Below are 12,770 nucleotides of genomic sequence, written 5' to 3'. Positions count from 1 at the left end.
TGTACTCCCTGACGAAGGCCATGCAGCCGAAACGCGTCTGATTTTAACTTTTTTTCCATTGAACATGCCATACAAATCAAGGCATTTTAATTATATGAAGAGTGCCTTGGTCCTCCTTTTTGATAATATGTAAACTATATTTGGCCTCCAAATATTTATTGAAAACATAAATGTGCACAAGAAGCTCTTGTTTTCTCTCAAATACATCGTTACAGTTGTTGGTTAGCTAACTAATGAATTTTAGCCATATTAGCATGGATGTGTCATTACTCAAAACACCTCAAAACAAGACCTGGTATCAAGAACAAGATAACAACTGGCTGAAACGAGCCACCTATGATTCCCCACATCAAATTGTATTGGTCACATACACATGGTTAGCAGATTTTAATGCGAGTTTTGCGAAATGCTTATGCTTCTAGTTCCGACACAGCAGTAATATCTAACAATTCCCCAACAACTACCTAATACACACAAATCTAAAGGGATGGAATATGTACATGGATGAGCGATGGCCAAGCGGCATAGGCTAGATGCAGTATATACATATGAGATGAATAATGAAAGATATGTAAACATTATTAAAGTGACTAGTGAGTCTCTATGTAGGCAGCAGCTTCTGAGTTAGTGATTGCTATTTAGCAGTCTGATGGCCTTGAGATAGAAGCTGTTTTTCAGTCTCTCGGTCCCAGCTTTGATGCACCTGTACTGACCTCGCCTTCTGGGTAGTAGCGAGGTGAACAGGCGGTGGCTCGGATGGTTGTTGTCCTTGATGATCTTTTTGCCCTTCCTGTGACATCGGGTGCTGTAAGTGTCCCCAGGTAGTTTGCCCCTAGTAATGCGTTATGCAGACCGCACCTACCTCTGGAGAGCCTTGCGGTTGAGGGTGGTGGAGTTGCCGTACCAAGCGGTAATATAGCCTGACAGGATGCTCTCAATTGTGCATCTGTAAAAGTTTGTCAGGGTTTTAGGTGACAATACGCATTTCTTCGGCCTCCTGAGGTTGAGAGGTGCTGTTGCGTCTTCACCACACTGTCTGTGTGGGTGGACCTTTTCAGTTTGTCTGTGTACGCCGAGGAACTTGAAGCTTTCCACCTTCTCCACTACTGTCCCTTCGATGTGGATAGGGGGGTGCTCCCTCTGCTGTTTCCTGAAGGCCACGATCATCTCCTTTGTTTTGTTGACGTTGAGAGGTTTTCCTCACACCACAATCAGAGTGCCCTCACCTTCCTGTAGGCTGTCTCGTCGTTGTTGGTAATCAAGCCCACTACTGTTGTGTCGTCTGCAACCTTGATGATTGAGTTGGAGGTGTGCATGGCCACGCAGTCATGGGTGAACAGGGAGTACAGGAGGGGGCTGAGCACGCACCCTTGTGGGGCCCCAGTTTTGAGGGTCAGCGAAGTGGCAATGTTTCTTACCTTCACCACCTGGGGGCGGCCCGTCAAAGTCCAGGACCCAATTACACAGGGCTGGGTTGTGACCCAGGGCCTCCAGCTTAATGATGAGCTTGGAGGGTACCATGGTGTTGAATGCTGAGCTGTAGTCAATGAACAGCATTCTTACATAGGTATTCCTCTTGTCCAGATGGTATAGGGCAGTGTGATAGCGATTGCATCGTCTGGACCTGTTGGGGTGGTATGCAAACTGAAGTGGGTCTAGGGTGGCAGGTAAGGTAGAGGTGATATGATCCTCGACTAGTCTCTCAAAGCACTTCATGATGCCAGAGGTGAGTGCTATGGGGCTATAGTCATTTAGTTCAGTTATCTTTGCCTTGGTTACAGAAACAATGTTGGCCATCTTGAAGCATGTGGAGACAGCTGACTATATGTCTGTAAACAAACCCGCCAACTGGTCTGCACATGCGGCTAGGGATGTTGTCTGGGTCAAGAGCCTTGCGTGGGTTAAAAAGTTTAAATGTCTTACTCACATCGACCATGGAAAAGGAGGGGGGGGGCGCACTCCTAGTTAGCGGGCCGCGTCGGTATCACTGTATTATCCTCAAAGCGGCAAAGAAGGTGTTTAGTTTGTCTGGAAATAATATGTTGGTGTCCGTGACTTGGCTAGTTTTCTTTTTGTGGTCCGTAATTGCCTGTAGACCCTTCCACATTCGTCTCTGAGCCGTTGAATTGCGACTCCGCTTTGTCCCTATACCAACATTTTGTTTGATTGCCTTGCGGAGGGATTAACTATACTGTTTATATTCGGCCATGTCCCCAGTCCTTTTTCCATGGCTGAATGCGGTGGTTCGCGCTTTCAGTTTTGCACGAATGCCGCCATTCTTCCATGGATTTTGGTGAGGGTAGGTTTTAATAGTCACAGTGGGATACATCTCCAATGCACCTCCTTATAAACTATCAGAGTCAGCGTAAACAGTTGAAGTCGGAAGTTTACATACACTTAGGTTGGAGTCGTTAACTCGTTTTTCAACCACTCCACAAATTTCTTGTTAACAAACTATATTTTTGGCAAGTCGTTTGGACATCTACTTTGTGCATGACAAGTCATTTTTCCAACAATTGTTTACAGACAGATTATTTCACTTATAATTCACTGTATCACAATTCCAGTGGGTCAGAAGTTTACATACACTAAGTTGACTGTGCCTTTAAACAGCTTGGAAAATTCCTGAAAATGTCATGGATTTAGAAGCTTCTGATAGGCTAATTGACACAATTTGAGTCAATTTGGAGGTGTACCTGTGGATGTATTTCAAGGCCTACCTTCAAACTCACTGCCTCTTTGCCTGACATCATGGGAAAATCTAAAGAAATTAGCCAAGACCTCAGAAAAAAAATTGTAGACCTCCACAAGTCTGGTTCATCATTGGGAGCAATTTCCAAATGCCTGAAGATACCACGTTCATCTGTACAAACAATAGTACGCAAGTATAAACACCATGGGACCACGCAGCCGTCATACCGCTCAGGAAGAAGATGGGTTCCTTCTCCTGGAGATTAACGTACTTTGGTGTGAAAATCAATCCCAGAACAACAGCAAAGAACCTTGTGAAGATGCTGGAGGAAACGGGTACAAAAGTATCTATATCCACAGTAAAACGAGTCCTGTATCGACATAACCTGAAAGGCCGCTCAGCAAGAAAGAAGCCACTGCTCCAAAACCTCAATAAAAAAGCCAGACTACGGTTTGCAACTACACATGGGACCAAAGATTGTACTTTTTGGATAGAACTGTTTGGCCATAATGAGGTGGTCGGGGTGCTTTGCTGCAGGACGGACTGGTGCGCTTCACAAAATAGATGGCATCATGAGGAAGGAAAATGATGTGGATATATTGAAGCAACATCTCAAGACATCAGTCAGGAAGTTAAAGCTTGGTCGCAAATGGGTCTTCCAAATGGACAATGACCCCAAGCATACTTCCAAAGTTGTGGCAAAATGGCTTAAGGACAACAAAGTCAAGGTATTGGAGTGGCCATCACAAAGCCCTGACCTCACACTTATAGAAAATTGGTGGGCAGAACTGAAGAAGTGTGTGTGAGCAAGGAGGCCTACAAACCTGACTCAGTTACACCAGCTCTGTCAGGAGGAATGGGCCAAAATTCACCCAACTTATTGTGGAAGGCTACCCAAAACGTTTGACCCAAGTTAAACAATTTAAAGGCAAGGCTACCAAATACTAATTGAGTGTATGTAAACTTCTGACCCACTGGGAATGTGATGAAAGAAATAAAACCTGAAAGAAATAATTCTCTCTACTATTATTCTGACATTTCACATTCTTAAAATAAAGTGGTGATCCTAATTAACCTAAAACAAAATTTTTACTAGGATTAAATGTCAGGAGTTGTGAAACTGAGTTTAAATGTATTTGGCTAAGGTGTATGTAAACTTCCGACTTCAGCTGTAGATCGATGTTATTCTCTGAGGCTGCCCGGAACATTTCCCAGTCCTCGTGATCAAAACAATCTGGAAGCGTGGATTCCAATTGGTCAGAACAGCGTTGAATGTTCTAGTCATGGGTACATCTTGTTTGAGTTTCTGCCTATAGGACTGTAGGAGCAAGGTGGAGTCCGACCACAGCAGCTTCTTGTCATTGTTGCTGGCTATCTGACCATTCAGAATCATAACACACAGCCTTTTACCCCTGCGATGTGCACGCATCATTTCTCTGACGTTATCAGGCCACCCGTCTAAGTGTGCATGAATGCATTAGCCTTGCATTATGTACAGTGCTCAGTGTGTCTCCTCTTCGGCGTCAGTTTGACATGTTGGAGATGGACCGTCTGGAGAGGCAGCTGGTGAATCTGCCCCTGCTGCAGGACCCGTCCTCCTACATCCCAGACACAGTGGACCTCTCAGAGGACGCCCTTGCACGGGAGTACTGGCTCTACTGCTTCGAGGAGGCCCTGGATGGGGTAAGAGGCAGAGAACCTGCCACTGGTCTATTAATCAATATACACACATTGCATGATGCATTGACAGGGAGTCCTTATCCTGGTCACTTTTGAAACAGCTGATCTGGGCGATGTGCTTTGGATAGGTGGTGAAGAGAGCTGTTGCCAGCCAGCCTGATCTTCCAGAGGCCGCTGAACGAGCAGAGAAGTTCCGTCACAAGTACCAGCACAAGCTTCAGACCCTCCGCCACCAGCCTTTGTAAGGGGAGCCACAGGATCTGAATGCCACAGCTGCAGATAGATTTCAAAGGCTGTTAAACCAACTAGAGCATAACAGTTTCTTGATAATTTATAGATGCTTGTCTCCAAAGGCCTCTTATTAGTGGATGAGTGACTCTTGTAGACGACGTCTCACTGTTCCCTCAACAATCTGTATGTGTTTATCTGCTAATGTAGAGTACTTCTCTTCTCACCTCTAGTGCTTATGGATCCCTCACTGTCAGAAGTCTGTTAGACACAAGAGAACACTGTTTAAACGAGTTCAACTTCCCTGACCCATACTCAAAGGTTTGAGTGGATTCTATAGCTCTCTCCTATAAAACTATTCTTCTCTATTGTTGTTCACTGTTCCAATAAATGTTCTAATGCTACTCTTTTTCTGGAATTGATTTACCTTGAATGTTGGGTAGTTCATCTGATGAAGCTTTCAAGTGTCATCTTGTGTGCCTTTTAATGTAATTTCATGTCCACTTGCCTTGATTAGCATGATTTGCTAATGTTGTAGATCATCAGTGAGAAGTGGGAGGAAGCTGTTGTCTCAGTGCTGTGTTTCCATCCCTCCCACAGATCAAACAGGGGGAGAACGACATGGCCCTCAAGTACTTCCAGAAGGCAGTCAAGTCCCTGGAGGAGCTAAGCTGGGAGCAGAGGCAGTTTGCCCTGGTCAGGGGCCTCCTGGCTGGGAACGTCTTCGATTGGGGAGCCAAGGCTGTATCGGAGTGAGTCTTAATGAGGCAGCACTCTGTGCACTCCTAAACTTGGGACTTTAAAGGATATTATTAGGACTAAAATTCTGGTCATATACAGTGCATTAGGAAGGTTTTCTGACCCCTTGACTTTTTCCACTTTGTTACATTACAGCCTTATTCTAAAACGGATTACATTTTTTCCCTCAAATCTACACACAATATCCCATAATGACAAAGCAAAAACAGGTTTAGAAATGTTTGCAAATGTATTAAAAATAAAAACTGAAATCACATTTACATAAGTATTCAGACCCTTTACTCAGTACTTTGTTGAAGCACCTTTGGCCATGATAACAACATCGAGTCTTCTTTGGTGTGACGCTACAAACTTAGCACTACTGTATTTGGGGAGTTTCTCCCATTCTTCTCTGCAGATCCTCTCAAGCTCTGTCAGGTAGGCTGGGGAGCGTCGCTGCACAGCTTTCTTCAGGAGAGATGTTCGATCAGGTTGAAGTCCGGGCTCTGGCTGAGCCCCTCAAGGACATTCAGAGACTTGTCCCGAAGCACAATTGATTGGATTCCACCTGTGGAAAATGTTATTGATTGGACATGATTTGGAAAGGTACACCTGGTTATATAAGCTCCCACAGGTGACAGTGCATGTCAGAGCAAAAACCAAACCATGAGGTTGAAGGAATTGTCCGTAGAGCTCCGAGACAGGATTATGTCGAAGGGACAGATTTGGGGACGGGTACCAAAACATTTCTTCATCATTGAAAGACCCCAAGAACACAGTGGCCTCCATCATTCTTAAATTGAAGAAGTTTGGAACCACCAAGACTCTTCGTAGAGTTGACCGCCCGGCCAAACTGAGCAATCGAGGGAGAAGGGACTTGATAAGAGAGGTAACCGAGAACCCGATGGTCACTCTGACAAAGCTCCAGAGTTCCTCTGTGGAGATGGGAGAACCTTCCAGAAGGACAACCATCTCTGCAGAACTCCACCAATCAGGCCTTTATGGTAGAGTGGCCAGATGGAAGCCACTCCTCAGTGAAATGCACATGACAGCCCGCTTGGAATTTGCTAAAAGGCACCTAAAGACTCTCAGACAATGAGAAACAAGATTCTCTGGTCTTATGAAACCAAGATCGAATTCTTTGGTCTGAATGCCAAGCGTCACATCTGACATCTGGAGGAAACCTGGCACCATCACTAAGATGAAGCATGGTGGTGGCAGCATCATGCTGTGGGGATGTTTTTCAGTGGCAGGGACTGAGAGACTAGTCAGGATCGAGGGAAAGATGAATGTAGAAAGTACAGAGATCCTAAATGAAAACCTGCTCCAGAGCACGCAGGATCTTAGACTGGGGCGAAGGTACACTTTTTAAACAGGATAATGACCCTAAGCCCACAGCCAAGACAACGCAGGAGTGGCTTCGGGACAAGTCTCTGAATGTCATTGAGTGGTCCAGCCAGAGCCCGGACTTGAACCCAATCGAACATCTCTGGAGAGACTTGAAAATAGCTGTGCAGTGACGCTCCTCGTCCAACTTGACAGGGCTTGAGAGGATCTGCATAGAAGAATGGGAGAAACTCCCCAAATACAGGTGTGCCAAACTTGTAGCATCATACTCAAGGCTGTAATCACTGCCAAAGGTTCTTCAACAAAGCACTGAGTAAAGGGTCTGAATACTTATTTAAATGTGATATTTCAGGGTTTTATTTTTACTACATTTCTAAAAACCTGTTTTTGCTTTGTCTTTATGGGGTATTGTGTGTAGATTGATGAGGAAAAAACTATTGAATTAATTTTAGAATAAAGCTGTAATGTCCAAATACTTTCCGAATGCTCTGTGTATGTATGTGTGTACATACAGTAGCAGTCAAACGTTTGGACACCTACTCATTTCAGGGTTTCTTTATTTTTACTATTTTCTACATTGTAGAATAATAGTGAAGACATCAAAACTATGAAATAACTCGTATGGAATCATGTAGTAACCAAAAAAGTGTTAAAACAAATCAAAATAATATATTTTATATTTGAGATTCTTCAAAGCAGCCACCTTTTGCCTTGACAGCTTTGCACACTCTCGGCATTCTATCAAGCAGGAATGCATTTCAATTAACAGGTGTGCCTTAAGTTAATTTGAGGAATTTCTTTCCTTAATGCATTTGAGACAATCAGTTATGAAAAAGTAGGGGTGGTATACAGAAGATAGCCCTATTTGGTAGAAGACCCAAGTCCATATTATGGCAAGAACAGCTCAAATAAGCAAAAGAAACGACAGTCCATTGTTCAATCTGGAAAATTTCAAGAACTTTTAAAGTTTCTACAAGTGCAGTCGCAAAAACCATCAAGCGCTATGATGTAACTGGCTCTCATGAGGACCGCCACAGGTAAGGAAGACCCAGAGTTACCTTTGCTGCAGAGGATAAGTTCATTAGTTAGCTGCATCTCAGATAGCAGTCCAAATAAATGCTTCAGAGTTCCAGTAACAGACACATCTCAATATCAACTGTTCAGCGGAGACTGCGTGAATCAGGCATTCATCGTCGAATTGCTTCAAAGAAACCACTACTAAAAGACATCAGTAAGAAGAAGAGACTTGCTTGGGCCAAGAAACACGAGCAATGCACATCAGACCAGTGGAAATCTGTCCTTTGGTCCAAATGTTGTATTTTTGGTTCCAACTGCCGTGTCTTTTGTAAGTTGAACGGATGATCTCCGCATGTGTGATTCCCACCGAGAAGCATGGAGGAGGAGGTGTGGGGGTGCTTTGCTGGTGACACTGCCAGGGATTTATTTAGAATTTAAGGCACACTTTACCATCATGGCTACCACAGCATTCTGCAGCGATACGCCATCTGGTTTGGGCTTAGTGGGACTATCATTTATTTTTCAACAGGACAATTATCCAACAAACCTCCAGGCTGTGTAAAGGCTATTTGACCAAGGAGAGTGATGGAGTGCTACATCAGATGACCTGGCATCCACAATCACCTGACCTCAACCCAATTGAGATGGTTTGGTATGTGTTGGACAGCAGAGTGAAGGAAAATCAGCCAACAAGTGCTCAGCATATGTGGGAACTCCTTCAAGACTTGGAAAAACATTCCTCATGAAGCTGGTTGAATGGCAAGTGTGCAAAGCTGTCAAGGCAAAGGGTGCCTACTTTGAAGAATCTCAAATATAAAATATATTTTGATTTAAAACTTTTTTGGTTACTATGTGATTCTAGATGTGTTATTTCATAGTTTTGATGTCTTCACTGTTATTCTACAATGTAGAAATAAAGAAAAACCCTTGAAGGAGTAGGTGTGTCAACTTTCATCTGGTACTGTATATTTCAATTTTCTTGAAAATATTGTGTTTTTAGATGAGCAAAGAATGTCGCTCATGCTCACGTTTTCACTTGTAATAGTGTTCTGGAGTCTGATCCGGAGTTTGGCTTTGAACATGCAAAACTGCAGTTGGAAGGTATGCCCCTATTGGGTAAACATGTGTTTTATATGGGTCCTGCATTTTATACTGCTGCTGCAACCTATACAGGCTACTTAATTATAGTCCCTTTTTCTCCATAGAGCGGCCGTGGCTTGTGGATGCCTATGACCAATGGCTCGAGAGACTGAAGGTAAGAATTTAAATGGTTTCCTGATGTCGAAGTGTTTCAAAGTTATTATAGTAGCTGCATTTGGTTTATGGGCCACATCCCAACTTAAGATCCACAGAAGTTGTGTGCCTGGATCTCAAGTTAGGATTTTGCACAAAGATGTATATGACTTGATGCTGTTGAACAGTAATTGAATACCATGCCTGCTGGCTTTCTTTTCCAGGGCCCACCTCATAAGTGTGCATTGTTTTTCGTAGATAATAGTGGAATAGACATCATACTTGGAGTGTTCCCATTTGTCAGAGAGCTTCTCTGCAGGGGAACAGAGGTAAGAAGCTACACAGTCCTTCCCCTCATCTGAAAAGCTGTCACTTGTACCACCCCTTCAAATATACACAGGGTTTAATAAAACAGTATGAACGCAGCAAGATTTCCTTTTTTCTTCCTTTGACCCCCTGCTATGTTTTCCAGGTTGTCCTTGCCAGCAACTCTAGCCCAGCTCTGAATGATGTAACAAACAGTGAGCTGCAGATCTTGACTGAAAGAATAGCTGCAATGGATTTAGTCATACAGTGAGTGTTTAAGTCTTTTGGCACTGCATTTATGGATGTTAAAGATAGGATAGTAATGATAAGTTTTTTTTGTTTTCCTATACCAGCATGTTAATGTCCATTTAATTTGTTTTGCAGGTCTGCTGTGAAGGAGGACAGGCTGACGCTAGTCCAGAGTGGCTCTAGCTCTCCTTGCTTAGACTTGAGGTCTGTTTTTTTATTTCTTAAGCATTCATTATATTTCAATGTAACATACCTTTGTTAACTATGTTTAAAAACATAACCTGAAGCAACATTTTTAAGTTTCTTTATTAATTTCTCTTAACTTAAATTTTTAAGGTAAATCCTCCCAAATGTGTGTTATTTTCTCTCCCCACCACAGCCGCCTTGACAAGGTGTTGGCTGGGGTTGTGCGAGAGCGCCATGTAGACCTGGTGATCATCGAGGGCATGGGCCGGGCCATCCACACCAACTACTATGCCATATTGAGCTGCGAGAGCCTCAAAATGGCTGTTATCAAGAACTCCTGGCTGGCTGACCGGCTGGGGGGCAAGCTCTTCAGTGTGGTCTTCAAGTATGAGGTGCCACCAGGCCACAAAACCACCACCCTGGATCATGTTCCAGTGACGCCTTCATAATTTCTCTCTTTTGAAGTCTGATCATGGGACAGGCTGAACTGGTTGAGGTACTAGTTAGAGAGGTTCAGTTGGCTGTAATGGGGTTGATTTAACCACCTCATGATTGACATGCTGGTTGTACAGGGAGGTGTTAAGATAATCATTGGACTTAGTGGGTTATTTTAGCAAGAGTGTCAAAGCAGAGTATAACATTGCTTTGTAACACCAGAATATTTAAATGTCTTTATTTTTTGAATATACAGCCATACTTTGCACCATGTTGTGTGTTCTTGTAGATCACAGCCTAAATTATAGTTAAGGTATCAGAACAGACAACGGTTGTCAGTGGTAGAGGTGTGCACTCTTTGCAGATTGACTGTCAATGCTGGTGAGATACTCTACTGAGTGCATTTATAGACAGGTTATCATCAGTACCCTGCTGTTTACACACAGCATCCCAATGGTTACCATGACAACGTGTCCCTTTCAGTGGTGGAGATGCTTTGTGTGTGGCTTGCTACCAGGGTAATTACAGCAATCTGTGGTGAAGCAACATAAAAATATGGTAAATGTGCCTTGAGGTTGGAGTGATGAAAAGCATAGCTTGTTCAAAATGCAACCAACCTGGTTTAATTTCTGGAGTAGGGAAAGCATGGACGTTTGTTACCTTGGGCTACATGAGTGTCTTTTCTTTGATTACAGGATTTGCCTCCTTTCATCACTGCCACTGGGTGAATTGAGATTATTTACTTAATTGTGTGATGATCATTGCCTGAGAAGCTAAAATGTTGCTACTGGGAATTTGTTTGGAAAGAGTGGATAATAGCACTTTATTGATGGGATTAAAATTATTCTTAAAATTCCAGAAGGTGGCAGTATTTTACTGTGAAATATGTTCCTAACAACCCAAATTAAATGTGAAGTATATTTTGTTCAATGGACGTTTTGAAAGTGTGTTGTGTCAAACTCAAAATGTGTATTTCAGGTAATTTTATTGCAAATGTTTAAGCCATCTTTGTGTCATCATTTTCTGGTAGCTTTAGTAAATTAGGTCTGCTTCCAAAAAACTAAAACATTGAAGTTTTCAAACAGTAGGCTAACCACTGTCATTAACAAAAATTGTGTAAAAGGGATCTATTTTCAATTCTTAAAATAGTTTAAACTAAATTGGAGGTGACAAAGTATTTGATGGTTAATTAATTAACTTACTGATGACACTCATTCATACTATCTTTATCAAACCAGGTGTCTGAAATGGAGGTTGAGGTCTTGCTGTCAATGTTTCCATGGCTTTTTGCTTAACCTGTGAACTCACTTTACGATATTGTATTATCATTTGTGTATAGACATGTGAAGTAAGTGTTAATATAATTAATTTGCGTTAGGAGTTCACGACGCGCCGAAATTAGGGAAAGTTTTTTGTTCTATTGTCAATCACTTTTAATTAAATCTGAATATTTTAATGCCGTTTGTCATGTTTTTGGTAGGGGGGTACTTATGACATTTTAGGAAGTTCATGGGAGGGAAGTTGATACCAGCTAGAATACCACGCGCTGCTCTTGCCTGGGACACGGAGTAATATGCTGATAATGCACTGTGCCAAGCAGGAAGTCCTACTCCACAACATGCTGTACCTCTGCCTCTTCATTACCCCTAGTGCCACATGCACGGATGCCAGTTGAGTAATACAATATTTTTACACGAGTATTCTGTACATGCTTCTTTAGTTTTTCTTGCTAAATAATTTATTTAAGCACACTTCATTGCTTGTCTAACACTGAGTTTCAATATTCAGTTCCCAATGCATGTTGTGAAACGTTCAGAAATAATTAACGAATTTAATTATTTGCAACAAATTTGACGTAACCCATCCCACACCCAGGTAGTCTATTCTCTTGCGCCTCAACTAATGGGACAAACACTGACATCAATCCCCGCACGTTCGCGCATACGGTTACGCGCTTCCAGCCAGTGACTCTCATAAACCAAATTTAATCCCAACGATCAACACACCGACCGTGAACGGACCCGAAACAGACGGAATTTCAGTCCTGTGCGCTTTCACGGCCTACATCTCTCATCCCATATAAAACTGAATTACCTTTGCAATAATAGTCAACCTCAACGGATTAAGAAACGCGGGTGAGGTTATTTTTTTGTCATTTTATTCAAGTGTAGAAACAGGGCTATGACGCGATAACGAAAAGCCAATCAAATGTGCCACCTTTGTGTCATTCATTTAGCTTATTGTTGCATTTTAGACTAAATCTTGTAGCCTACCAAGTAGTGCATGAATAACACACACTGTTGCTTCTAAAAAGTTATTTGAATGGAATCCACTGAGAAGGCAAGATATAAACCGTTCCGACCAGTTATTATACATTTAAATAAATGTGAAATTGTATGCCTTTTTACTATGCACAATAGTACCTTCAATATGACTAATTACTTAATGGTAACTTTAATTCTGATATCTGAACAAAAGTATGTTTCTATTTGGCACGGGGAAAATCATTCTGATATGGGGGGGGAGGGTATTATGTTTTCTGTATCAGGCAAATATCTCAAAGAATATTAATTATGTGAATATGTTATGATACAATCATATATTGTGATCATGTCCTCTTGCCTGTACATCTTTGAGACTATACTCAATAATATTGCTA

The 12,770-nt window shown here is 42.3% G+C and overlaps 1 protein-coding gene across 1 annotated transcript in view; it reads left to right on the top strand.

Annotated features, from left to right (window-relative positions):
• Nucleotides 1–11,567, top strand: part of LOC120065133 (4'-phosphopantetheine phosphatase-like) — a 28,246-nt gene extending 16,679 nt beyond the window's left edge. The window contains exons 10-19 of the mRNA XM_039015892.1: nucleotides 4,220–4,375; nucleotides 4,501–4,613; nucleotides 4,834–4,921; nucleotides 5,201–5,352; nucleotides 8,748–8,803; nucleotides 8,908–8,957; nucleotides 9,160–9,264; nucleotides 9,408–9,508; nucleotides 9,626–9,694; nucleotides 9,870–11,567. Of these exons, the coding sequence (XP_038871820.1) occupies nucleotides 4,220–4,375; nucleotides 4,501–4,613; nucleotides 4,834–4,921; nucleotides 5,201–5,352; nucleotides 8,748–8,803; nucleotides 8,908–8,957; nucleotides 9,160–9,264; nucleotides 9,408–9,508; nucleotides 9,626–9,694; nucleotides 9,870–10,125 (1,146 nt within the window). The 3' untranslated portion in view covers nucleotides 10,126–11,567. The remainder of the gene's footprint in view (nucleotides 1–4,219; nucleotides 4,376–4,500; nucleotides 4,614–4,833; nucleotides 4,922–5,200; nucleotides 5,353–8,747; nucleotides 8,804–8,907; nucleotides 8,958–9,159; nucleotides 9,265–9,407; nucleotides 9,509–9,625; nucleotides 9,695–9,869) is intronic.
• Nucleotides 11,568–12,770: the final 1,203 nt, after the last annotated feature.

The sequence above is a fragment of the Salvelinus namaycush genome, chromosome 20, assembly GCF_016432855.1.
Source record: "Salvelinus namaycush isolate Seneca chromosome 20, SaNama_1.0, whole genome shotgun sequence".
In the NCBI taxonomy this organism is placed as follows: Eukaryota; Metazoa; Chordata; class Actinopteri; order Salmoniformes; family Salmonidae; genus Salvelinus; species Salvelinus namaycush.
The sequence above is the reverse complement of the archived record's forward strand: the minus strand, read 5'-3'. Positions and strand labels throughout refer to the sequence as shown.